Source organism: Marmota marmota, unplaced genomic scaffold, assembly GCF_001458135.2.
Source record: "Marmota marmota marmota unplaced genomic scaffold, marMar, whole genome shotgun sequence".
Taxonomy (NCBI): Eukaryota; Metazoa; Chordata; class Mammalia; order Rodentia; family Sciuridae; genus Marmota; species Marmota marmota.
Genome location: NW_026000229.1, coordinates 25883056 through 25908528, shown reverse-complemented (window position 1 = coordinate 25908528; position 25473 = coordinate 25883056). Strand labels below are relative to the sequence as shown.

Genomic DNA, 25473 nt, shown 5'->3' with positions numbered 1-25473 from the left:
AATAAATCTAGAGTAGGAACTACAAAAGTTAGGCAGTAATTCCATGATCAAGATGTACAGAAACACAAAAGACCTTTAGGAATAATTGTCTTTTAATACAACACTTACTCTAGATATATAGTAGTAATTTGGTTAATATTGAAGTGAATTAATTTGACCAGAGAATCAACCCAAAAGAGCAGTGAATTGAAGTCGTCACTGTAAATTATATAACTATTTCTGGATATATATATTATGACTTTCAATTGAGTTTCTGAGAAATATGCCTATTTTTAAGAATTAAATCATTTCTATGAAGATGATTAGAAAGATGCTAAGGGCTCATGTTAATCAAAGGTAGAGATGAAGGGGAACAAAGGAGTTAGTTCTTTTAGTGAAATGATAAATACAGAGTTTTTATTGGGATTAGCAAGAGTTGTGGTCAGTACTGTGCTGGTAAATATTTCACAACTGGCTGTCTAGTTAAAAATAAAGGAATAAGGGACCCTAAAAATAAAAGGCCTAGTTTCCTGGTCTAAATTATCCAACCATGGTCAATTGCAAGCTATCAATGTAGCATCTCTGAATGTGGAAATGAGGAAATATGTGTGTATCTGCTCTCAAGAGTCATGAGCCAGCTCTACTACAGGGAACCAATGCACTACTGTCTGTTTTGTACAAAATAGAAGTAAAACACTGACAGATCATTTACCTCAATGTCTCACACTTTTTCCCAGTGTTCTTCCTCAGCTTGAGAAAATGGTGGGTGCAATGCTATTGGTGCTTCTTGGAATAGATCATATTTGGCAGATCTCATTGCAGTTGCTTTTTCTATAAAATGATCAATGGGAGTGAATTTGCATCACAGCTGTTTAGCCTCTGAACAGGACTTGCATTGGATGAAACCTTAGTTTTCATCTCCTACAACACTATTATGATAAGAAGCAGGAGATTACTTCTTATTGGCTCATTTGCTCTTAGGAACCATTTATTTTATGTGGGATCTTAATTGTCATTGGCTCAAAAGCTCTAGCTTGCACTGAGAGACAAAATGATCACTTTTATATTCTGTGACCAGCACTGGCAAACTGGTGGAAGTTTGCTACTTTTGTTCCCTTATATATTGCTTGCAGTTTATTTTTTAAAAGTTAACATTTTGTCTCTTTACCTTGTTTCCTAAGGTGAATTAATCTTTCATAATGTCAAACTGCTCAAGAAGACCCATGTGGGGGAAAAAAACTTCACTATTTTCATGTATGTAAGAAAAATAAATAAATAAATAAATACCCATGTGATAGATGTTGTAGATAAATCATACAGGCGTGCTCCTAAGGAAAACATTTATGTATGCACACACACACATATATGTGTGTGTGTGTGTGTCTGTCTGTATATATACACATATATATTTGCCTCATTTTGTATTACTGATCATGTTCAGAAACATGTCGGTTTTCAAGTAAACATACATGATCTACATGATAAGGTGCCCCTTACAGGAGCTGAGCAGAGTGAATGAGGTCTTCTCTCTTTCTGCTTCATGAGTTAGAACAGCTAAATCTTCCAAATCTATATAGTTTGGTTCTCTTCTTTGATCCTCCACCCTAATTAGATCTAGGTTTGTTTTAAATACCGTCTTTAACAAATGTTTCTTAGAATACTAGTTTGACAGTCTGCCAGGAGAGTTGATTACACATTAAGCTCAACAGAGATGGGTTTGTTTGTTTGTTTGTTAATAGCTATAATTACCTTTTGGTTGTGTGTGCATGTTTAATAAAGCATCATTTCAGTTCCATCAGCCAGACCTGGAATGCAAGGCACATCCACTAGGAACAATCAGTACTCATTCTGTTTAACTCCTGATTACCTCAAGAAAGCAAAGTGCTCCTATACTAAGAACAGTCGAAACAACATTTGCATTTTAGAAATAATGGATTTGTTTATTTTCCAGTTTGTAGAGAATCATACCTATTAGAACAATAATCTTCATTCTGAATCATGAGGCAAAAAATTGGGACAGTCTTTAATTTCTAATAACTCAAGATTTCCGTATGTGTGTGTGTTTTAGTAAAGAGTCTTTAATGAAAGAAAGGGATTCTATTCATTAATTTTATTATTTATTTAATAGGTAATATGTGTAAAGTGCTATGCTAAATAGTAGAGATAAAAAGCATATTGTATATGTTTTCTGTTTTTGCAAAGTCCATAATCTGGGGAAGTCATATATGAGAAAATAACTTTAGCTGCCTGGATGTTATAAAATGAATAAATTGAGTTTAGTGATAGCATGGTTGAATTGGTCCTTGGCACTTAAATTAAGTTATTTAAGAGCATTCAGTTGAATCTTGTTAACTTTGTAAGCTTATTTGCACAATTCTTGGTAATCACTCCCTTGAGTACCTTCGTGGTCTACAGTCAAATTATTTTGTAGCAGGTAATTATTTTGTAACTTTCCAAGCCTAACAGGTAGCCATGCTTGACACTTTGAGAGGTGAATGTTCTCTTTAAAAGGTGCCAGAAGGCTATCAGTCATAGGAGTTGAGATCACATATCCAGGGAAGCAAAGGCACAGATTGAACTACTGAGAGGGCAAAATTACAGAATGGGAATCAGTAGTCAGAGAATTTTTTAAAAATACAATTGACACTGCAACATCATAATACTCTATTCTTGAATGTTTGAAACATTTAGAATCCCTATAACATCCATCCATCATATGGCAATTGATTATGGCAGTATCTGGTATGTGTGTTGCTTTTGTAAAATCAGATTGTAATTTTAAGAATCCCTGTAATTTCCCTTTTACTAAGGAGCAATCATGGGCTAACATACAACCAAGACATGACTTGGTTGTCTTAGTGGCAAATGCAGCACTTACAGAAGGATATGGATCGTGAGTTATCTTTACTCTTCTTCACTCTTTATGTTTTGAGGTGAGCAGTGCCTGAAAGGCCTTTTTTGGTCCTATCTAGTAGTGCTAAAACCACTGGTCAGATGTGACTTGAGTCTGTATTAAAGCATGGTTTATGTTTTGTGTTCCTGTCAGCATGGAACTGGGAAACTAAAAAAAAAAAAAAGTGAATGAAAGAATGGGTGCAAGAAACATTGTCTAATAATCAAAGGGACTTGGGTTGTGAAAATCTGTGAACTGCCTAATGGCATTAGTCTCTGCCATCAGGTGCTGGTAATTTTCCTTACTGGTAGGCGGGGCATTGTTAAAAACTTCAGGAGTTTGGATATGTAGCCAACTTCTAAATAACAGCATAACTACAAGGACACTAAGGTTTTAGCTTTGAGAAATATAGTTTCTTTGCTATTGGATATTTGGCTCTACTTATTGACATTTAAGTAGAGCCTGTTAAGAAGTTGGTCTTTTGTTAATTATGAGTGATTATGCTTTACAAACTACATGTAAATGAATGGTGAAATTTTCTAGAGATCACTAAGAAAATTAGCTCTGACCCAAGGAACATTCATACATAAAATTTTATATTTACTTCAGAAGGTTTTTTAACTAGCATCCTAAATCAAGATCCTACACTGCGTGAATTTTGATTAAAGAGAATTTTTTTTTCCAAATAATAATTGGTTCTTAATTATGAGAAAGCTTGGGGACTGCATTTTTATTTGTTTTTTTTTTTTTTTTTTTTTTCTGTAGCTTCTGATAATGGCTATATATGAATGGTACCTATATGGGAGGAATAACAAAGATTTTGGGCATTGCAAGCCTAAAAAGGCTATATTGTCTACTTGATAAATAATTTGTTAAGGAAAAGACTCTTGCAGGTACATGTTGTAATTATATTGTTAAAAGTCAATCCCTGACATCTGACATTGTCCCCAAGCATAATATTGAGAAAAACTTCAGGACAGTGTTAAAAACTGCATTTGTTTCTACTTCCTTAATTCATAAGAAAAACCTGGGGTCATTTGGTTATTTTTTTCACTATGAAAAATGTTTTTAATCATTGGAAATATAATTTGCAATCTCCTCTTCCACCAGAATAGTGTATCCTTCACATCCCCTTGTCTATTTAAAAGCTTACAATGGCATTTAGCTTTTTAAAAATAAAGTTGAATAATAAGGTAGTCAGTACTTCTGAAACCATGTTTCAAAGAAACAAGCAGTTGGGAAAAAGAAAAAAGAAAAGCAAGCAAGCAAGCCAGTCAGCCTGCCTGCTTAGAGTGTTAAGAGCATTATGGAGCTTTAAGAGGTCAAATGCCCAAGAAAGGAGAAAGTAATTTAGTAGAATACAAAGCCTCTCTTTGACAACAAGGCCATTTACTCTTTAAAATATTATAGCAGCTTGAATTGGGAATTTTACTAGGGTTCAAAAAGTGGAATGAAGAGGTTGAAAAAGAAAGTGGTGAAGCCATCCCAGTTAAGACCCTCGTTAGAAACCCATTAAGGAATGCAGGATTACTTCAACAGTCTTTGAGACCATCTCTCTGTCTCCTTTATTCGTCCTCCAATCCATCATGAACAGTGCCACCAGACAGGGCTTCTGAAAACATTGCTTTCATCATGTTAGTCTCATGGCTAAAAACCTATGGGAAGATGGGTGCAGAAGTTTTGTTTAAGATGAACCAAAACTGATTAAGTAGAAATGAAGGAATTGGTTGGTAGAAAGTCAATGAAAATAATTCCGGGCATACTCCATAAAATTCACAACTAATATATGTGATGATCCAAAAATAAAAGATGACACAAGTGAGAGACTGAGATATTGGGATCATGAAGTAAGATAGATAACTCTCAATTCCTCTTGGATATTAGGGACAAAGAAAAGGACAGAACTGTAGTAGTTGTCTGGAGCCCTGAGTGTTTCTAACTTGTTGACAACAATCCAGGTATCTTACATAAACTTCTTAGATTCACTGTTGCTCAGTTTCCACATCACTAATACAAAAATTTGGAATATATAATTCCCTAGGTTGCTTCATTTTATGACACAGATTAACTGTTATTTAGTATTTTAGAACTCTTTGTTCAAGTGGCAGTGAAATACAAAACAGTGAAATCAAAAGGAGACATTTTAAAGCATGCAGGGAAAATAATTGGTTCTAAAATTGATGCAGTGTCTTGAAAGTGCTGGTGGGTTTGTGGAAATATTTTAAAACATTTAAAAACTAATTATTGATGTTTGCTGTATTCCTGGCACTCAGCCGAATAGATGTGCTCCTTGCCTACTCCAATGGAATCACTTCATGTACAAATCTGCTATATGAATTAGAGAAAGGGCAAAAGAGGGAAAACAAGACAGAGTGAGAGAAAAGAAAACATTTTTGAATGATGGGCCATGCCCAGAATGTGTGAGAATAAAAGATATGGAGATGCTGTACTCTATTTAAATTTCAATTTTCTCTTGTTCCTCAAGCATGAACAATGCTGTTCAACTGAGGATAATCTTATTATATATTTTCCATATAACCATGGCCTCTAAATTCATGCCAATTAATTCACCTTGTGTTCAACCAAGGAACTAGTGATTACTCTATGGAAAGAGGAACTATGACTATCCTGGTTTATTGAGAGATGGTACATTGGTCTCTAATCAAGATTCCTTTAGAGTACTGTGTGCAATTTACAATGAAAAAAAAATGCTATGTTATGGCCACAGTCAAGAGAATCTGGGAGCCTACTGGGGAGAAAAAAGGGAGTCTGGAATGGTTAAGGCCAGAAAGAAACTTTGTTCTTTAAAGTTTATTTCTATTTTTTAAATATATTTTTTAGATGTAGATGGACACAACACAATGCCTTTATTTTTTTATGTGGTGCTGAGGATCGAACCCGGGTCCCACCCATGCTAGGCGAGCACTCTACTGCTGAGCCACAATCCCAGCCCCTTTATTTCTACTTTGATACCAGTCTCAGAAAAATATTTGATGGATAAAAGAAGTGTTTTTCAGAGATTAAAGTTAACAGAAAAATGAACTTATTCAGGTCATCCAGGAAACTCTCACTTGATGAAAATTAAATGACTGACTAGACGATAGAGATTTTGTAAGCAATAAGCTGAACCATGGATGCAGCATCTTCAGGCGAAGGTGCTAGCCAAAGACCAGCAGAGAAAGAAGTCTGGATCAAAGCTGAGTCAAAGAGGAAGTTAACAGCTCAGAATACAATGTAGGGCACTGTCATAACCTTGGCTTTTGGCATCTCTCTTTTCTTTATTTTCTATGCAAGTAGCTGCCTACAATTTCATGTCTTCCAGAGACTCCGTTGCCAATTTGATCCTTAATTTGGAGGGACATGACTAACCCTAGGGCTGAAGAGCAATTCAATCAAGTTCAGTATTATTCTTGTCTACATAATCCTGTAATAAAATAATTGCTACCAATATTATAGTACTACTTACATGTATTATCTCAATGTACTCAACAATGCTGTAAAGCAGGTATTGTTTCCATTTTCCATAGGAGATAACTGAGATTCATCGAGGCTTAAAAATAATTTATTGGCCTAGTCCATCCTAGGCTCTTATCTTTTTTCCCTGTGACTAAGCCCTTGCTAACAATCCCTCTTTAGCGTGAGGCCCCTGACTTCATTCCTGATTTTCAAGCTTCCTTCTTGTTCTTTCCAGATATTATTTCAGAGAGAAAAATACTACTTTTGGAGCAAAGACCATGGTTTACTTAATGTGAAATCTCTCTGGGGTCAAGGCCTATTCATTTGCCCTATCAATTTTCACTCATCCCTCTACATGCCAGAGTTGGTTCTAGGGAAGTAGAAATGAGCAAAACATATTTCTTAACTGTCGCGACTTCTTGCCCGCAAGGAAGACGCAACACTCAGGAATCTTCTTTCAGTAGTTTATTTCAGGCCCTTGATAGTTCTTCTTCTCTCTCTCTCGGATGCCCCTCTCAGCCTTAATAAAGCATCTCAAGCCCCAATGCAAAGCAGCCACGTGGAGCTTTCTCATAGGGTGATGAAAAGTCATGCGCCAACTCTCCCAAATAAGGAGTTGTTTGTCACAGACCACAGTGGAGCCAGCGCCATCTTGTAATGGCGACCATAATTTGCATAAACGGCAGAAGCGGCTCACCACACTTAACTTTTTGAATTATCTATTCTAGTGGGGACTCTTTTTCTAAACAAATAGAGTGCAGTATTACAGAGACTATTACAGAAGACTTAGAACAATTGTTCTTAGGCATTTGGGCCCTCAGTTTAACTAAAATGTAGGACATCCTCCTGTCAATAACAGATGCTCACCATTCAGCCCACAAGTTGCTGAGAGCACTTTGGAGAGCCAGGAGCCATGATTTCTCCTTCCCCTCATCCCATTCCTTCCCACTGAGAATGTGTGATGTTCAGGTTACAAAGGATACTTAGTTGTGATGGGGAGAAGGCAACATGGATCAATGAGTGTTATAGTCTGGTCTTGTTTGAGAGTTAAGTGGACATTGGCCTATGCTAGTGTCAATAGAAGGGACTCTGGAGTAAAAATAGCCAGATGGAACAGTATGATTCCTCAGAGAATCTGCAAAGAATTCAGGATAGCTGGAACAGGGAGTAGAAATTTGAGGAGATGAAATTATAGAGGCAACCATATCTCACTGGCAGGTACAGGGATTTGCTCTATATGAAAAGTATACATTTATATTTATGTTATAGAATAATTCTTTTTGTTGACAATCCAAAAAATGGTCTGGCAAAAAGAAGGAGGTTGGCTGGCAAAGCTCAGAGATTACATAATACCTAGGATAGGGCACTAATAAGGTTCAGGAGGAGACAGATGCTCAAATACTGTATACTGTATTTTAACAATTCTGCAACATACATTCTTATATATTATAACAAAATGAGATGCATCTTAGTAACTGATGGTGTTTTAAAATTGTCAACAACCAAGCAAGAGTTTTCAGAGATTCATTGCCTGCACATCTGCAAACTCAGTTAAAAATGCCTTGGGAAAATCTATTTACTGATGACATGGTCAGCTAGGCAACTCCAGTATCCTAATGTTTCAGTTAAAAAAAATTTAAAAAAGAATAATGTGAGGTGTTCTTAGTAAGATTGAGACTTCCAGCATCATCACCATCATCTTAGCTATCTGCTGCTTGAAGCAAGGAGGACAGGAGCATGATTTTACATAATGTCCAATGAATGATGATTTTGATGACTTAGAAGACAATAAGTTAGAAAATGTCTCACACATTAAAAAATCTGATTTGAAGAGTTACTCCAAAAGATTGGATTCTGAATGAGAAATTGAAGATATAAAAATTTATTTTGTTTATACTTTGCTTTACATAAGTAAGCAAAATGATTAATAAAAGATAAAAATCTGTTTCATAGATTAGGTGACTTTAAAAGTGCTCTAAATTTGAATTCAAATTGCTAAGAAAGCCTGGTGTTATAATTTAATTGGATTTTTTCATAATAGTATATAAACAAATGCTGTATTGTATAACAGATGGTGTCTTAGCTTTGATGAAAATGGAATAAAAAAACTTTAGGAATTAGTGATTAATCCTATGTTGTGAGGGTGAAGCATCAATTATACAGACACAAATATTCATTCAGTTTTGATAATAATAGAAAAAGTGGGGTGGGTGGGAAGAAAACATCTTGGATAGCTAATATTTGGCAGGTGAATAATTAACTAAAGTATATAAAAATCATCAGGAAAATCTTGCTTAATTTTGGTAAAATATATAACATTAAGCAAAAAGGGTTATTGTGTGTTTAGCACTAAATAACTAAATACATACAAAGGTTTGTCTTCAATAGAATAGAATAGAACAACCAATTTAAAAAAAGGGTTGTTTTCAAAAGTCTGAAATAGAATATAGCTGTATTAAGGGAGAGGGATTTAGAATGAATCATTATTAATCTTTTACAATGCCCTAATGTTCCATAATGCTAAAAAGATTAATTGCACAGCCCTATCTGATTATTGGCCTGTAACAGAAATAACAGAAGCACTATATATTTGCTTTTTCAGAACTATATTCTTCAACTAGTTTAACAACAATTTTGACATAAACTGAGTCTACCAATTTTCTGATTTCCTACGGAATTTAGCTGTCTAAGAATATTAGTTATGTCACCATCAACCATCCACTTCCAAAAATAAAATACCTTTGTTTCGTACTCAGAAAGATTTACCTTTGAAAACCCTGCTTGGTTTTTTTCCTTTTAAAAATCTCGGCTTTGGTTCATTATTATTGTTTCTTAAATTGACAGAAGATTACACGTATTTATAGCTCTCAGCATCATGTTTTCAAGTGCACATATGTTGTGGATGACAAAAATCTGATCATCAGCATACCCCTTACCTCACGTAGTTATTGTTTGTGTTGTGAGAACACAATGCCCACTTAGTACTTTTTAAGAAAACAATGTAATATTCGTATTGTGTGTTGTACAATAGATCTCTTAAATGTGTTCTTCCTAACTGAAATTTTATATCCTTTGATTGACATCTCTCCATTCTCCCTATCCCTGCCACTGACCTAGGTTCTGAGAACCACCATTTTTACCTTCTAGTTCTGTGAGATTAACTTTTTAAGATTCTGTACCTGAGTGAGAGCGTGTGCTATTTGTCTCTCTCTGTCTTGCTTAATTTTCTTAACATAATTTCCTTCCAGTTCAGTTCACCCATGGTGTCACAAATGGCAGGGTTTCCTTCTTTTAAAAGGCTGGATAGTATTGATCTGTGTCTAAATACATTTTTTTTTGTCCACTCATCTATGTGTAAATACTTAGTTTGATACCATATTTTGGTGTTATGAATGATACCATAATACACATAGCAGAAACATAGACAGGACTTTCTCCCTCTCTCTCTCTCTCTCTCTTTCTCTCTTTCTGTAGTTGAGAACTTATTTCAGTTTATTCGGAGAACAATACATCTTTTCCCATAACTTTTCTGACTTGAAACATTCCTAATAGACACTGCCTTTGAAGATTTAAACATGATTTGTATTAGTACATTATAGCTATACATAATATTGGGGTTTGTTTTGACATAATTGTATATGTATGGGTATATAATTCACTCTAACTCAGTACCCAGTATTTCCCTTTCCCTCCCCTTCTCCCTCTTCTTGTTTTTTTTTACTCTTCTCTACTGTTCTACCTTCTATTTATTTATAGCTTTTTTTAAAGCAGTGATTTATAGTTATATATAAACGTGAAATTCACTCTGGTATGTTCATACATGTCCATAGGATAGTTTCATTAATTTCATTCCACCAATTCTCCCATTTCCTGTCCCTCCTCTCTTCCCCTCAATTTTCTTCCACTGTTCCACTGATTTCTTTTCTATTTTCATACAATTCTCCTTCCCTCTTTCCCCTGCTTATTTTGGTCCAGTTTCTGCATATGAGAGAAAACATTTGAATTTCTGAGTTTGAGTTACTTCACTCAGCATGTTGTTCTCCATTTCCATACATTTACCAGCAAGTGCCATAATTTCATTATTTTTTATGGTTAAGTAAAACTCCATTGTGTTTATACCACATTTCTTAATCCATTCATGTTGGTGGGCATAATTTATAAACCATAATTATGGTTCCACAATTTGGCTATTGTGAATTGTGCTGCAATAAACAGTGATGTGGCTGTATCACTATAGTATGGTGACTTTAGTTCTTTGGGATAAATACTGGGGAATGGGATAGCTGGGTCATTTCTAGGTTTTGGGGCATCTCCAGAGTGGTTGTACTAATTTTCAATCTCAACAATAACATGTGAGAGTACCTTTCCCCCCACATTCTCACCACACTTATTATTATTTGTACTCTTGATAATTGTTATTCTGACTAGAGTGAGATGAAATCTTAATGTAACTTTAATTTTAATTTACTTAATTAATAGAGGTGTTAAACATTTTTTCATGTATTTGTTGGCCATTTGTATTTCTTCTTTTGAGAAGAGTCTGTTTAGTTCTTTGCCCATTTATAAATTGGATTATTTGTTTGTTTGCTTTGGTGTTAAGTTTCGTTGAGTCCTTTACATTTCTAGATATTAATCCTTTGTTTGAGGGGGAATGTGGCAAAGATCTTTTTCCATTCTGTAAGCTCTTTCTTCACAGTCTTGTTTCCTTTGCTGTGCAGAAGCTTATTAACTTGATGCCATCCCACTTATTGATTCTTGGTTGTTTTTTTTTTTTTTTCCTTGCACTTTAGAATTCTTGTTAAGGAAGCCAGTGCCTATGCCAATATGTTGAAGTATTGAGGGCCGGCGTCTCTTTGACATATTGATTTCACTTCCTTTGTATATACCAGTAGTGGACTGCTGGATCATATCACAGTTGTATTTTTAACTTTCTGAGGAAACTCCATATTTTTCCTAATGACTACACTATTTTATATTCCTATCTGCATGCTAGGGCTCCTTTTTCTCCACATCCTCACCAACAATTATCTTTTGTCTTTTTCAAAATAGCCATTCTATCAGGTCTGAAATGGTATCTCATTGTGCATCTCACAATTCCTGATGATTAGTGATATGGATTTTTCTACATACCTACCTTTTTTTTATACCTATCAGTTTTTATGTGATACTCTCCTGGTGCCTTCTTGAAGTTCTTTTACCATCTATAAACATTCAATATGTTATCAGATCAATTTTGATTGAAATAATTAATATGTGCTTTAATCAGTAAAATAACCCTTTTGTTATCTAAGTGTCACATTTTTAAAAAATTGAGAATATATTTAAAGGATTTGCATTATGTTTATTTGTAAAAAGATGACTAACAATCTAAGTCAAGGAGCATTATATTTTATTGAATTCTATAAGTTATTCTTAATATTGTGAAAGAAGAAAGAAATTTTTTAAAAAACTGAAAAAACTAAAATTGGATAAGAGTAAATTTAAAAGGTCTCACCACAGAAATAATAAGTAAATGAAATGATGGACATATTTATTTGCTTGATTTAATCATTCCTTTGTGTGTATGAATCAAAATATCATTGTACTCCATAAATGTAAAATTATGATTCATTAATTAAAATATTATTTTTAAAAGCTATTAATTAGAGTAAATATTGAATTATAATTTATCTTGATTTATCTATAAAATAATATCCATTTTTTTTCAATTTTATGTGATTCTTGACTTTCCAAATACTTCCATAGATCTCCTCACCTTTTTACCCCACCTATAATGCCTGTAACCTGAAAGACCCCTTTTAGATTTATTTGCTTTTAAGAACATTAGGTTTAAGGCAATATAATCCTACAGTGGAAATCAAGCTCTGCCATATTCTGGCTTTTTGATCCAGGCCTAGATATGTTGTTTAACTTTAGTTTCATTAAATGTAAAATAGGATTGTCATCCCCAATTCATACCACTAATATAGATATGGGATGATCCAATCATTTAAGCAGTGAAGCATGGTGAGCTATAGAATACAGGTTCAAATCCTGCCACTTCCATTTCTAGGTAGTGCCTTATAGATGATTCTGAAGGATTCTGTGTCTCCGTCTCCTCATTTATAAAATGAAGGGAATACTTGTCCCTGCATTTCATTGGAATTTTATAGAATAAAATGAGGTAATACTAGTAGAGTGCTTAGAAAAATAAGTATTGGGTCAATGTTAACTATGATTGTTAGCATTATCTCTGGTATCTGGTAATACCACATAAATATTAGTTATCTTCAGCTAGTTTGTTGTCTATAGCCTACAGTATATAATCTATACAAAAAAGGACTGAAATAAAACAAATTCTTCCCAGAAACAGACCTCACCTTCAGATTTACTTTTCTATGATGGCTGGTTTTTATGACTACCTCTGACCCCCTCATCATTAATCCTACATAGATTCTTCTGGATTTAACTCTTGTGCATGAATCTGACCTCTTGCTTAGAAAGTCAAGATTGATTTATCTACTGGTCTTAATCAATTTTTACTTAATATTTCCCATATTTCTCCTGATTAAAAAGTATTTCAATAAATATTACAAAAAATATTTTTGCATTTTTAGAGAGCTTCACAATACTTATCAGTGCTTCTCTACTCCTGAGGTAAGGTCAATAGGGAAGACTTTTTTTAAGGTCTAGGTTTGCAAGAAAAGCTCTATTATTATTTGATAGTTAGTCTCAGGAAAATCTTTGATTATTTCAACTTTTTATAGTAATAAAAAAGTAAAAGTAAGATGGAACACAACCTAATGTTTTTAAAAAGAGCATCTTTGAGCCTGTGATGGTTAAGAGAACATTTTTATTGTGTCTCAACTTTCCAAGTTACAAAATTTAAGTGAAATTAAATGGTAAGATCAAAAGAGGCAGAGGTGAATTTTGGATGCATGTCTTCCATCTTGGGATCCTTATCACATTCAGCTCAAATGTAGCCTTGGTCCTTGAATATCAGTGCTCTGATGAGGCAAGCAAAGGAGTGATATATCAGGCCCTATGAAAACACATGTGTTCAATTGTGTATGTAGGACTGGCTTAATATTCAGGGTATATTTTGAGAATTTGAATTAAGTTCCATGAAAAGAAGGAAACAATAAATAAAAGAAAACATATTAATAGGAAGGAAACAATCTGTTTATATAATACTTTACAGTTCATAAAATCACTTTCTCAATCATAATCTCAATTGATTGTGTTTCTTTACATAGCTACAAAAGTTACATTCTTCAAGAGTCAAAACATTTCAAAACACTTGACAGCAAATTATAATTGATATGCAGTGTAGTGAAAGGATATTTCTTAATGTATACTTATGTCATTATTAGTACTATTCACAGATGGGAGAAAGAGAAATTACTTGGAATCACAGACTAAGATTAAAGCAAATAATATTGGAAGGATCGTTCCTTAAACAGATTCGCATAGCTGTCTTCCCACATGCTTAATGTTTCAGATGTGAGAGGATCAAGCCTGAATTGGTGTGGAAGGCACAAATATGGAAAGAGGACAGGAGGGAAGGAAGAATTTACACTAATGGGTAGTGGGTATGCTTTCTGAAGATGGGTGTTGAAAAAAATAGGTCATTGCTCTTTTGCCCTTTCTCAATCTGACAGTTTCTTAAAATTCAAAAGAGCTTTTAGTGTTCTCACCACAAAATGATTATTAGTTGATGAGGTTAAGGATGTGTCATTTAGCTTGATTGAATCTTTCCACAATGCATACATAGATTAAAACATCACATTCCACCTCATAAATAGACACAATTATTATTTGTCAACTAAACATGAAATAATGATAACACAGAAAATATGAAAACACAAAGCTATTATCAAAAGAAATTTTTTTAAAGGGGGAAAAAAGAAAAGATTCTTTTTTGTAACTCAAATTCTCAAGCTTTGACACACTGTGATTTTTAACAGCCCTTGGTATATTGGCATTATTGTAGGAAATGATAGAAAAAAATATTAAGTTTATTTTCTCTTTAGTTTTTGAGACAAGGTCTAGGTTGCCCAGGCCAGCTTCCAACTCATAGCCTCAGGCAATTTTCCTGCCTCAGCCTTTGGAGTAGCTAGGACTATAGGCACCAGCCTAGCTTAGGCATTAACTTCTTTAGTATACAATAATGGAATGTTTCTAAAATGTCATCTCTCCTCAGTACACATGTTCTCTTCCCTTCTTTTATTCTTTCTCTCTCTCTCTCTTCTTTGATAGTTCATAATCTCTGCTCCACATTTGCTCCTCTCCTTTATCCTGTGATCCAAAGCCTGCTTTCCATTGAAGTGCATCAATGTAGGAATAACTTATTCAGCATTGACATCCTCCTTACACATCTGCAATAGTTTGAATATTTTGTGTTAGTTATTGCATATAAGTTATGACACTGTTGCTACTCATGCATTACCATTTTCTTCATTACGATTGTTTTTATTACATTATTATTTTATATGAGTTGTATGATGAAGTTAGTGATTTCTCCAAAAGTACCAAGCTAGTATTTGAGACCAGAAAAAGTAGTGGAGTTAAGGCTATAGCTACTAAGAAAAAAATCCAGTAAGACAAAATATTGCCCTTTATTAAGATAAGCAGCAACAACATAGAGACCATCTATGGAAAAATGGAGTCTAAACTACTGATAAGCTATTATTGATAGTTATATCCCATTACAAAGGCAGAACTGCCCAGTTGCCACCTCAAGACACAAATAAGCAGGTACTTAGCAAGAGATCTGCAAGAGGTTTGTGTGTCAAGTGGAATAAAGAGAAACTATCAATTATTTTAACAGCTTCTTGATTGTACAAGATGGCTAGATTGATTCAGTAAAAAAAAATACATTGCATCAGATTCTCTTCTCAAGAGACGTAAAGATTCATCTTTTTAAATCATTTTATTTGCAAAATGACATATTATTACACATCTATAACATAGCAAGAGTCTTCTCTTTTTTTTCTCACCCTATTTCATTTCACTTAAAAGTACAGTTTTAAGTTTGACAACATCCTTTACATATTTTGCATTTATATAACCATACACACATATGAGATCTTACTAAAATGATTAAAATGCAAACTTATTGTTTTCAATTTTAGGATTATTTTTCATATACATACATAAACATTTACCTCATCCACTTTAATTATTGCATTCTTCCATAGATTTGTTTAATCAATGTACTATTGATGAATATCAGCTTTCATTGCTGTAACAAAAAAATACTTCAGTGAACATTATTATACAGTAAATTATCTTAATCCCATGCATTTATCCATGAGATAAGTTCAGGTAAGTGGACCTTCCAATTTAGTCACTAACATTTTAAATTTGTCCATGGCTTCTTGAGCTGCCATTTTGGAATTGAATCTGTGAAGATGCAGCACACAGAAAAAATGGTATTTTTATAATAAAAGTAATTCTTTACCATTGCAGACAGACCAAAGTTGTAAAGAATGCTTTGATTCTACTTTGTTCTGGAGGTATAAACTTCCATATACCTGACAAATTTGATTTGCCTCTGTGATACTGAAGAAAAAAACCAACAGTGTGTCTAACCAGACTATGCACATCTTAAAATTCCAACACACTGAGCTCCCTAAGCAAGCAAGTGCAGCTCCTATGGTAGCTAGAGTTTCTCTCAGACACTAGTCAAAGCCCTAGAGTCTTGGATCTACGTTATTTTGGAAATTAGTTGAAAACCATGGTATCCACTTTATCTTTTTTTTATAGCCTTTATACAAATAACAGTGGATTTTTTTCTCATAGGAAGTCATTTTACTCATAAAAAATCATTTCTTTTGTAACCCCTTTCAGGGCTGGGCGGGGCCTTTATGGTATTGACAGTATGCCAGATCTTCGAAGGAAAAAAACTTTGCCTATTGTACGAGATGTGGTAAGTTACTCCTGTTTTTCTGATTGCATGTATTGACTTTTTCTTTATTAAAATATAATGTTGTCATTCTCATTAACTACCTAGCCTGTCAATACTTCATGGAATAAAACATATGATGTCAGATTCTACCAAGTCTTTCATTTAGTGCTTCTTTAAAACGTATTTGATGGGAAAAATATCTCTAACCTTTCGACCACTTTTGATATTAGTTGGAATTACAAATTGAGTAAAAATGACTCTATAATTGAGCCCAAAGAAAACACACAGCATGCCAAATGAGCTTCTGGACTTTGATGTGTTCAATGCTATGAATGACTACAAGTTTAATAGGCTAAGTTTAATGGTCGATTTGAGCTTCTTCATCTTAACTCAGAACTTGAATACTTTGTAAAGGAAGCAGATAATATTAATCAATTCTTTTTTCTATTGTATTAAAGCCAATTCTAGCCAAATTAATAAGCTCTTCTTCTATGTCAAGAAAACCATGGTTCTCAAGTCATTAACATTTTTATTAGTTCTGAACATGATTCTGAATAACTTACTCTTCTTTATTGAAATATTCTGGGGAACAAGTAGAAATGCAAAGAACTGATAGTGGGATAGTGGTCTGTATTAGAGTGTAAAAGAAAAAAGCCCATCAACATGGAAAAAAAAGTACTTATTTTCTATCCTTCAAAGTGTCACATTCTATGGTCATATGCTATATGACCATACATAGCTTATGACATGAAAAACGTATTTTCCCATAAAGAAACATAAATATACAATTAGGCAATAATATGAATAATTTTTTGTACCAGCAGTTTTTAATTTTGCTAAAAATACCTTTATCTGAAAGCCATTACTTTGATTTTTAAAATAAAAAGAGCCTGCCTAGAAAGCTCTTATATTGGAAAGCATGATGTGTCAGTACAATTATCTCAGATTCCTGTCATTATAGTGTAGATATAATTTTATGAAGTTAGACTAATTTAACATGGTTATAATCTTCCTACCTTTCCTATGTTTAATTATTTAAACTTTTCTTTCCTTCACTCCCGGAATCCTCAGGCCATGGTAAGTGCTTTTCAATTGATTTTATTATTATTATTTGACACTCCTCTCACATATACTCTTCCCTTACTAGAGGTAAAAGAGGGAAAGATGGGAAAATAAAAGACAGAAACATACAAGAATAAAAAGTGTGGGTTCTCCAAGAATTTAACCTCTAGTTCAATTCTGAGAAACTCAATTATGCATAAGACAAAGGCAAGCAGACTAAAATAGATTTATAGACATAAATTTAGGGGCAATTACTGATCAGAGATGAGTATTATCTTGAGTAAACTCTTGGAAATAAGCCTTCTTTAGGTTGACGCAGTAGGGATGGAGAGTGACTTCCTTAATTGAGTATGTGTAGAAATTTAGGATTTGGCTTCATAACCCCTAGAAGATATATTGATGACCAGATGGGTCCATAGTATGATCAGGAATGTATCATTCCACTGTGATTTCCCTTTGCTCCTAAAGAGATAGCAGATTTAACATTCCCACTTGGAACTTCTGATTTTCAAAGTTCTCTATAGCTTTGCTGAGTTAATATATCACAAATATTTTGGATAGAAGCAGGTGATGATGGCTCTATTTTAAAGGTGGGGAAAAACTAAAGGAACTTGACTTGTTTAGGATCACTTACATTACCAGCTTTAAGTGACTACTATGAATCTGGGTATAATAATTCTTGGTAAATAAAATGGACAACTGGAAGAAAATATCCTGGCTATAAATGGAGAAATATTCTACAAATCTGTGTAGAACTCAAAGAATCACCCAGAATCAACTACGATTCAGGCCCATTCCACAAGTCAGGCTGGCTCAGTATCCATGGTCATGTTTTATGAAGAAATGAGACCATGAAAACATTGAGGAATAACACAGTTTTAGAAGCCTCTTGCTAGCCTGGAAACTTTGGGCAGATCACCTTGCCTTATTAGTCCTGAGTTTCACCACATGTATCAAGTAGAGGTTGGGTTTGATGATCTACAGGGTTCTTTCCAGCTTCAGCGTCCTCTGAGTGCATGTTCTGAGTGAATTAATCAACCACTGAGCAGGCAGGTCCTTGTTGACTAAAATGTGAACAGTGATTCCAATTATCCTTACATTTTTACATTCTGCTGAGCATCATGTTCAGGACAACCTCCCCATATATTAATAAGTCATAATTCTGTTTATTTTAGACCCTGGCTGCCCGGAAATCTGGTCTCTCCTTGGCTATGGTAATTAGGACATCACTCAACAACGAGGAACTGGTAGGTGCAGTGTCAATTACTAATTATATATTGATCATGCTCACAGGAGCAAAACCGATTCTGCTTGAGCCACTCATTTGTAATGTTTATTCCAATGTTTCAGGAATAACTGGAAGCTTGGAAATCCTGACCCCAAAATACTTCCTTAGGGCTTCAGCTTTACTATCATGCCAATTCTCCTCTGCTCTTCATATATACATGAAACCCGAATAGCATCACATTTAAGGTTTAAATTTTACTTCTTTTGGGGGGCTTTCTCCAAATACCCACCTCCCCTCCTGGTTGAATTATTAGTTTCTACCTATGGGCTTTGATAGCATTTAGTCATGACCTTGATAGCATGGTATGGTTACAGTGAAGGCTGCTATGTGTATGTCCCCCAGTGCCACTTAACATTGTTACAAGTTTGCAAGTTCTGAGTCTGAGTTACCTCACCTATAAAGTGAGGTGATAATAAAACTGAGAGGATTAGGGAGGGATGCTTAATGTTTGGCATAGTACAGGGCACAGTGAACAATACCTATGAGCTACCGTCTTTATTTTTATTACATTTAATTTGATTATTTTGCATAAACTTTCATAAACTCTGATATCATAGGGTAGCACTGAACCTTGTTTATTGCTCTTATTAAATTTTTTCATCATTGTTGCTTAGTACACTGTCAGGCATGAGGTAGATGCTTTGTAAATTCTTACTGAATGAAAGAACAGCCTGATTAGAAGATAAAATAGGCTGCAAATATCCAGGTCAGCGGTTCTTAAATTTGGCTCATTAGAACACCTCAGGGAGCTTTAAAACATACCAATGCCTGGGTCTCACTCCCAGCAATTCTGATTTAATTGGCTCCAGGTACAGCCTTAGTGTGAGGGATGTTTTTAAAACTCCCAGTGTTTGTGCCTTGGGTGTTGTGCAGTGGTAGCACCATCCTTCACACTCACCTGGGAATTTACTCAAGACAATATATCTATGAACTGCCTTATGGGAACTAATATCTCCTACCTCTCCCAATTTTTAGCAACTTTGTCATTTTTATAGAATAAAAAATTCTGCCTATAGTGCATTTTTTGTTTTACCTTTCTATATACTTGCCAAGTAAAGATAATTATTTACATCTGTATTTCTTATGCTCCTCTTCCTGACAGTGTTATCCACCATCCCAAAGTCAACCTCTCCTAGTTCTTTCTGTCAACAAGCTCTCCCTACCCCAATACACACATACTCGTTCAGAAGTAGGAAAGGACTCTGGGTGTGGTGGCACACACCTTTATTCCCAGTAACTTGGGAGGATGATCCAAGAGAGTCACAAGTTTGAGGCCAGCCTCATCAACCTAGTGAGATCCTAGGCAACTTAGTGAGATCCTGTCTCAAAATAAAAAAATAAAGGGCTGGGGTTAAGATTCAGTGGTAAAGTGCCTCTGGGTTCAATCCTTGGTACCAAAAAAAAAAAAAGCATGAAAGGATGGGGAGGCCCTTTATGTTCATTGAATATGTTCATTTGAATATTCAGAGTCTACAACAAGCTGATACACGTTCTATTATACACAAGCTTAAAAAAAAGGTGACTGCATTTCCAGTGTCTCAGTCTTAGGCATGATATTTATGATGCCTTGCAATATTTTGAATATAGTTTGAATACAAGACAATGACGCATCCTCTGTTGTATGAGAAAACCTCATCTTAGTTGCTGAATCTTGAGGCATCTGTTCTTGTGTTTTTGAGGAAATAATCAGAATTTAAGGATTTTATTGATAAATGTACACTTTCTCTCTTATATTTTGAAATATGGCATTAGAACTATGAATTTTATCTCTATGAAAAGTTAACAGGAAAACAATATAAGTTAATGGAAGGCGATACATTTTCTGAGTCCCTGAACAGGGAATATATCCTCACATTATGGGTAAATTTACTACTGATCCACTTTATAGCAACTTAATAACATCGCTTTACTTGCTTAGTTTCAGAAGGCCTAACTAAACAACATCTCTGTGGGTGCTGGTTGGATGAATAGAGTCCATTAGCTCCCTCTCAGATTCACAAAGCTCATTTCCCTGGGGCCCATGTCTCAAAAAGTACATGAACTATGACTTCTGTACAACAGGCATATGAAATGTCACTCTTGACAAGCTGTCATCTTCAGTCATTATATAGGCAGTTAATGTAAACGCTGAAGGGAACAGTTTCCACACTTCAGTGCTGAAAGTCTTGTTAGGCACTCTGGAAGTGAAAGCGTGGAATATTTGCCTTTAAGTGAAGGAAAACGGCTTGGCCATGTGAGAAATATCAAATGATGGCAGTTCAATTTTAATTAAAGAAAGAGATGATAGAAAGCTCAGTCATTTTTTTCAAGGAAAGAAAAAGCTCTTGTATCTTGTGCCAGATGTGGGCCAGCATTATCTCCATGAATGCTAATGCCTTGCTCTGTTCTTTGCAGTTGAGGCTTAGATTCCTGTCCAGGGAGTGCTGACATGGAAACCAGCAGTAATGATGCCCAGTGTAAATATTATGTCTTGCTTATAAATATTGTTATTGGTCCTAATTCTGTCTTTCTTCCTGAGCACAGTCTTTGGCTTGAGATTCATGTTGGTCGAGTTCTACCATTTATTAGCAATGAGGCCTCAGGCAAGTTATGGAAATTTTCTTAGTTTTGATTTGCTCTATCTTTACTAACAATTCAGTTTTTAAAATCTATGCACATGAGTTAAATGAGCTTATGGTTTGCTGTATCTTTGAACAACTTTGACATCAATATTAAACTAGTTTTGCAAAATAAGCTAGGGAGCTTCCCTTTTTTGAGATTCACTGGGATGGTTTTCATAAATAAATTGCTGTACCTTGAAGGGCTGGCACAACTTGCTTCTGAAACCATCTGGACTTGATGCTTATTTGATGCTTAATTTGAGGGTGGTTATTTGACTACTGAATCAACTTATTTAATATAGTGATTATAACCATGTTTTTTAAACATTTGTTCTTGAGTTAGTGAATTAATTTTGATCATTTATATTTGTCCCAGAAAGCCATCATTTTTTCCTTGTGTGTGTACGTGTTTGTGCACATGTGGTGTGCGTGTGCATGTGTGTGTGTGTGTGTGTTGCTGGGAATTGAATCCATCCCTCATGCATGCTAGGAAGCACTTTACTACTTACCTATATTCCCATGTCCGTTTTTTTGAACTTTCAAATTTAGTACCACCAAATTGACCTTATCATTGCAATTTCTAAAATTCTTGTGCCATTTTAATTCTAGTTTTATTTATTTGCATTTTCTTTCTTTTTCTGCAAAATCAGTGCTACAAGAAACTTTTCTTGTATTTACTTTGTTGACTTCAGATTGTTTCTCCATTTTTTGTCACATGTATTTCTCTTTTGTCTATTTAGATTCGCTCTTTACTCTCCTGTGTTTATCCTAAATTTTCTAACTTATAGAGTTGGATATATAAATTTGTATTTTAATTGTTCTCATGAAGTATATACAAAGAATATTTACAACATAAATGAAAAGGATAAATAATAGAAATGATACTCAATGTATCCATTGTGGACACATGATAACTACATAGTAAAAATGTTACTTTTATGATTAACTGTTTTTCACTGTACAATTTCCCAACTCCATAACTGACTATACTACTTATGCTATTAAGATGGCTAAAGTTTCCCCTGGTGGAGGAATTCACATAATTTTTGGTTTCTTATATTTAACAAATGAATTATCTCATACCAGCTCCATCATTTATACATAAATTTTCATTAGATGTCTGAATTGAAGGAAAAAGTGACATTTATAGTACATGAAAAATCTATAATAGTCTGCTTTCAGATCATGTACCATGTTGTAACAGATGGAATAAACTGTTGTGCTGTCTTTGAATCGATGAGTTAGCCACTTTATCATGTTTCTGCCCTCTTTGTTTGGACTCACCCCATTAGGAAAATGATAATTAGCCTCTATTATGAAACAATACAAGTAAAATCAAATTACTTAACACTCTTTCATGAATAGGCATATAACTTTCAGTTTTGGTTTGTACTTTCTGCTGTTAGAAAAATGTACCTGAATAACTTTAGCTTTTAAAGTTGGTCTTACATAATGATTATTATGAAGACTAAATCAACACTGAAATTATATCTGTTTTTATACTCAGGAACTTTTCTATATTTTTGTCTTCATGTTAAAACAAATTTCAAAGGTCACATTGTACCTAATGTTTGCTCTGCAAATCTCTCTAATGCTTTTGTTCAGAAATAGTAAAATGTATACCTAGAGAACAGTGAATATATTTCTTTCCTAAAATTATGCATCATGAATATGGAAAATGCTTCAAAACCAGAATCACATTTTTTGTTTAAACTATCTAAATGTAATTGTCTAGGGTATGGGAGGTAGTTGGTTTACATAGTCTCATGAGGGGAACACACAGGATGTGAGGAGAAATAGACCTTCATTGGAATGATCACTGGTTAACAAGGTAGGAGAAAAAGAATGGGTATGGCAAATGGAGGCAGACAAACTTTGCTGCCAATATAATTATTAGCATTATTATTAATATAGCATTAGAATTTCGATGTTCTAAAAACACTACTCATTGCTTTTGGCAGAAAGCCTGACTGCTTTAATTTTCAGACTCACTTTAGTTTCCTCAGACAGTTGTGAATAGAAAAGTCAGTTTATTTCCTTCCAGGGTCCTAATTGTTCAAAAAGTGATATACCAGTGAAAGTCAACTTAAATTCATTTCTTGGAACAATAATTAAAAAAATATTTTCCTGGGATATGAGCATCCTCCCCTTTGTACTCTATAGTTTACCCTTGCCTATAAAAGCTTGTCAGAAAAATCAAACATCCCTCACTCTCATCTCAACAGTTTAAAGTAGTGTCGACATATACTAAAACTTTTTATTTGTTGAAATCATCCAAGCAATGTAAAATTAATATTGCTCTTGATTTTCCTAATTGCAAAAGTTTTTATGTCCTGTTTATTCCTAGAAGAAATACTGAAAGGATATTCATCAAACCCTACTTAACTTTGAAACATTAAATCATATAAATTTTATATTCACTTTTTATTTTAGTATACTTCTATTTGATAATTTATTTTTTCAGCAAACATGTGTTTTATTGTAATCAGAAAATACATATCTTTTAGAAAATAGTTTATTATAAAAGATTTAGAAAGTTTAAAAACACATAAATTAGATAGGCAGCAAGTCACTCATGTTGCCAAATCCTTTAGTCTTTGAGTTCTAATCACAGTTATTAGGGCTCTGGTTATTCTTTTGACAGCCGCTTATACATACAGTTATCCTGTAGTGTCTGTGGGGCATTGAATTGGTTTTGAAACTTCCTTATGCCAAAATCCTAAGATGCTCAAATCCCTTATATAACATGGCATGGTACAGGCATAGAATCTACATATACCCTCCCATACAATTTAAGTCATCTCTAGATTACTTACAATAGCTAGAACAATATTAAGTACTGCATAAAAAGTTCTTATACAGGTTCAGTAAGAGAATTATGACCAAAAAAATGTACATGTTCAGTACAGATGCAGTATTTTTCCAGATACTTTTACTCTGTGGCTGGTTGAATCTGTCATTGCAGAGCCCTGCACTATGGAAGGTTGTCTGTCTCTTCCAGTTGTGCATCAAGGTCCAAGACCTGCTCTGGATAACACCCCAATCCAGTTCTTTCCCTTTCCCAAGTACTCTACTATCTGTAGCAAATTACCTATTTGCCAACTATAACTTCTACATTAAAAGAAAAAACTGTATCCAGTTTTTACTGATGAGCAGCAGACTTCCATTTGCCATGATCCCTTGCTTCTTTCTGCTAGGCTTTTATTCAGTATTACTTGATCTTTTTTCCATATTCTATGAAATTCCCACATTCTCTATCTTTCTTATAATCTTGTTTGAATTTGATCTGATTTTGCTGCTGAGAAAGTACCTCTTTTCCATGAGATGCAGTATTCTGAGATATCAGAATCCTATTATATCAAGCAGCTTTTTAAATACTGTTTTTATAAATTAAATGAAAATACATCTTATATGCTTTACTCAGTTATAAAACCGATGATCTTTCTATCTTATAATCATTTTCCCTTCCCCTTTGCTGAAATAGAGATTTCATATGCCATTTAGCTTAGAGTAATTTTCAGCTTTGATAAACACAGCCCCGTATCCCAAAAGTCCAGAATGAAAAAAAATATTATCATTTATCTGGGACTCAAATGAGTTATCTGATGTTTTTCTTTAGCATCTATAACTGTTAAGTGTTGGAATATTTTTTCATGCCTCATTCAATTGGTTTTTAATATGCTATTAAATTTTTTATATTTTTTAGTTTTTTGAAACTAGCTTCATTCTCCCTTTTCATGAAATGAATCATGGCTCTTTAAAAAAACCAAAGCAAACAAAACATGTCAGTGAACTTTCTCAAATATCTATTCGGAGCTTTTATTTTTTTCTTCTTACATGTTTAATTTTTCTACAAGAATTAATACTTATTGTTTCTACTGTAAAATAAGATTTATGGGAGTGACATTACTTGAATTCAGAAAAAGAAAATAGATATAGAGTATTAGATAAAATAGATTAGTCATTTATTTAAATTTGAAATGTATGTGCATAATCTCATATTCAAAAACAATCCATTGACCAGCTCCACTTTTAAAATTCATATTTCTTGTTTTTCTTGAGCTCAGTAGCAAACTAGTCTATCCCCACCTAGCATTACACCAAATTAGAATAATTGTTCTTTTTCTCCAATTAAAACAAATGACAAAATGCTTGATGCACTTATTTTAGGATTACTGAATTTTCTTCTTAGTTTTTAAGCTAAACCTGGAATTCTATATTAATCTCTCTCTCTCTCTCTCTCTCTCTCTCTCTCTCTCTCTCTCTCTCCCTCTCACACACACACACACACACACACACACACACA

At 34.0% G+C, this 25473-nt stretch overlaps 1 protein-coding gene across 5 annotated transcripts in view; it reads left to right on the top strand.

The window, feature by feature from the left end:
• Unc13c (unc-13 homolog C) overlaps positions 1-25473 on the top strand; it is a 583769-nt gene that overhangs the window by 196288 nt on the left and 362008 nt on the right. For 3 of the 5 annotated variants that reach the window (XM_015480644.2, XM_048793665.1, XM_048793666.1), the window contains 3 exons: positions 16160-16238; positions 17289-17294; positions 18455-18526. In XM_015480644.2, coding sequence (XP_015336130.1) covers positions 16160-16238; positions 17289-17294; positions 18455-18526 — 157 coding nt within the window. The remainder of the gene's footprint in view (positions 1-16159; positions 16239-17288; positions 17295-18454; positions 18527-25473) is intronic. The other 2 variants (XM_048793668.1, XM_048793667.1) reach the window with 1 other exon arrangement.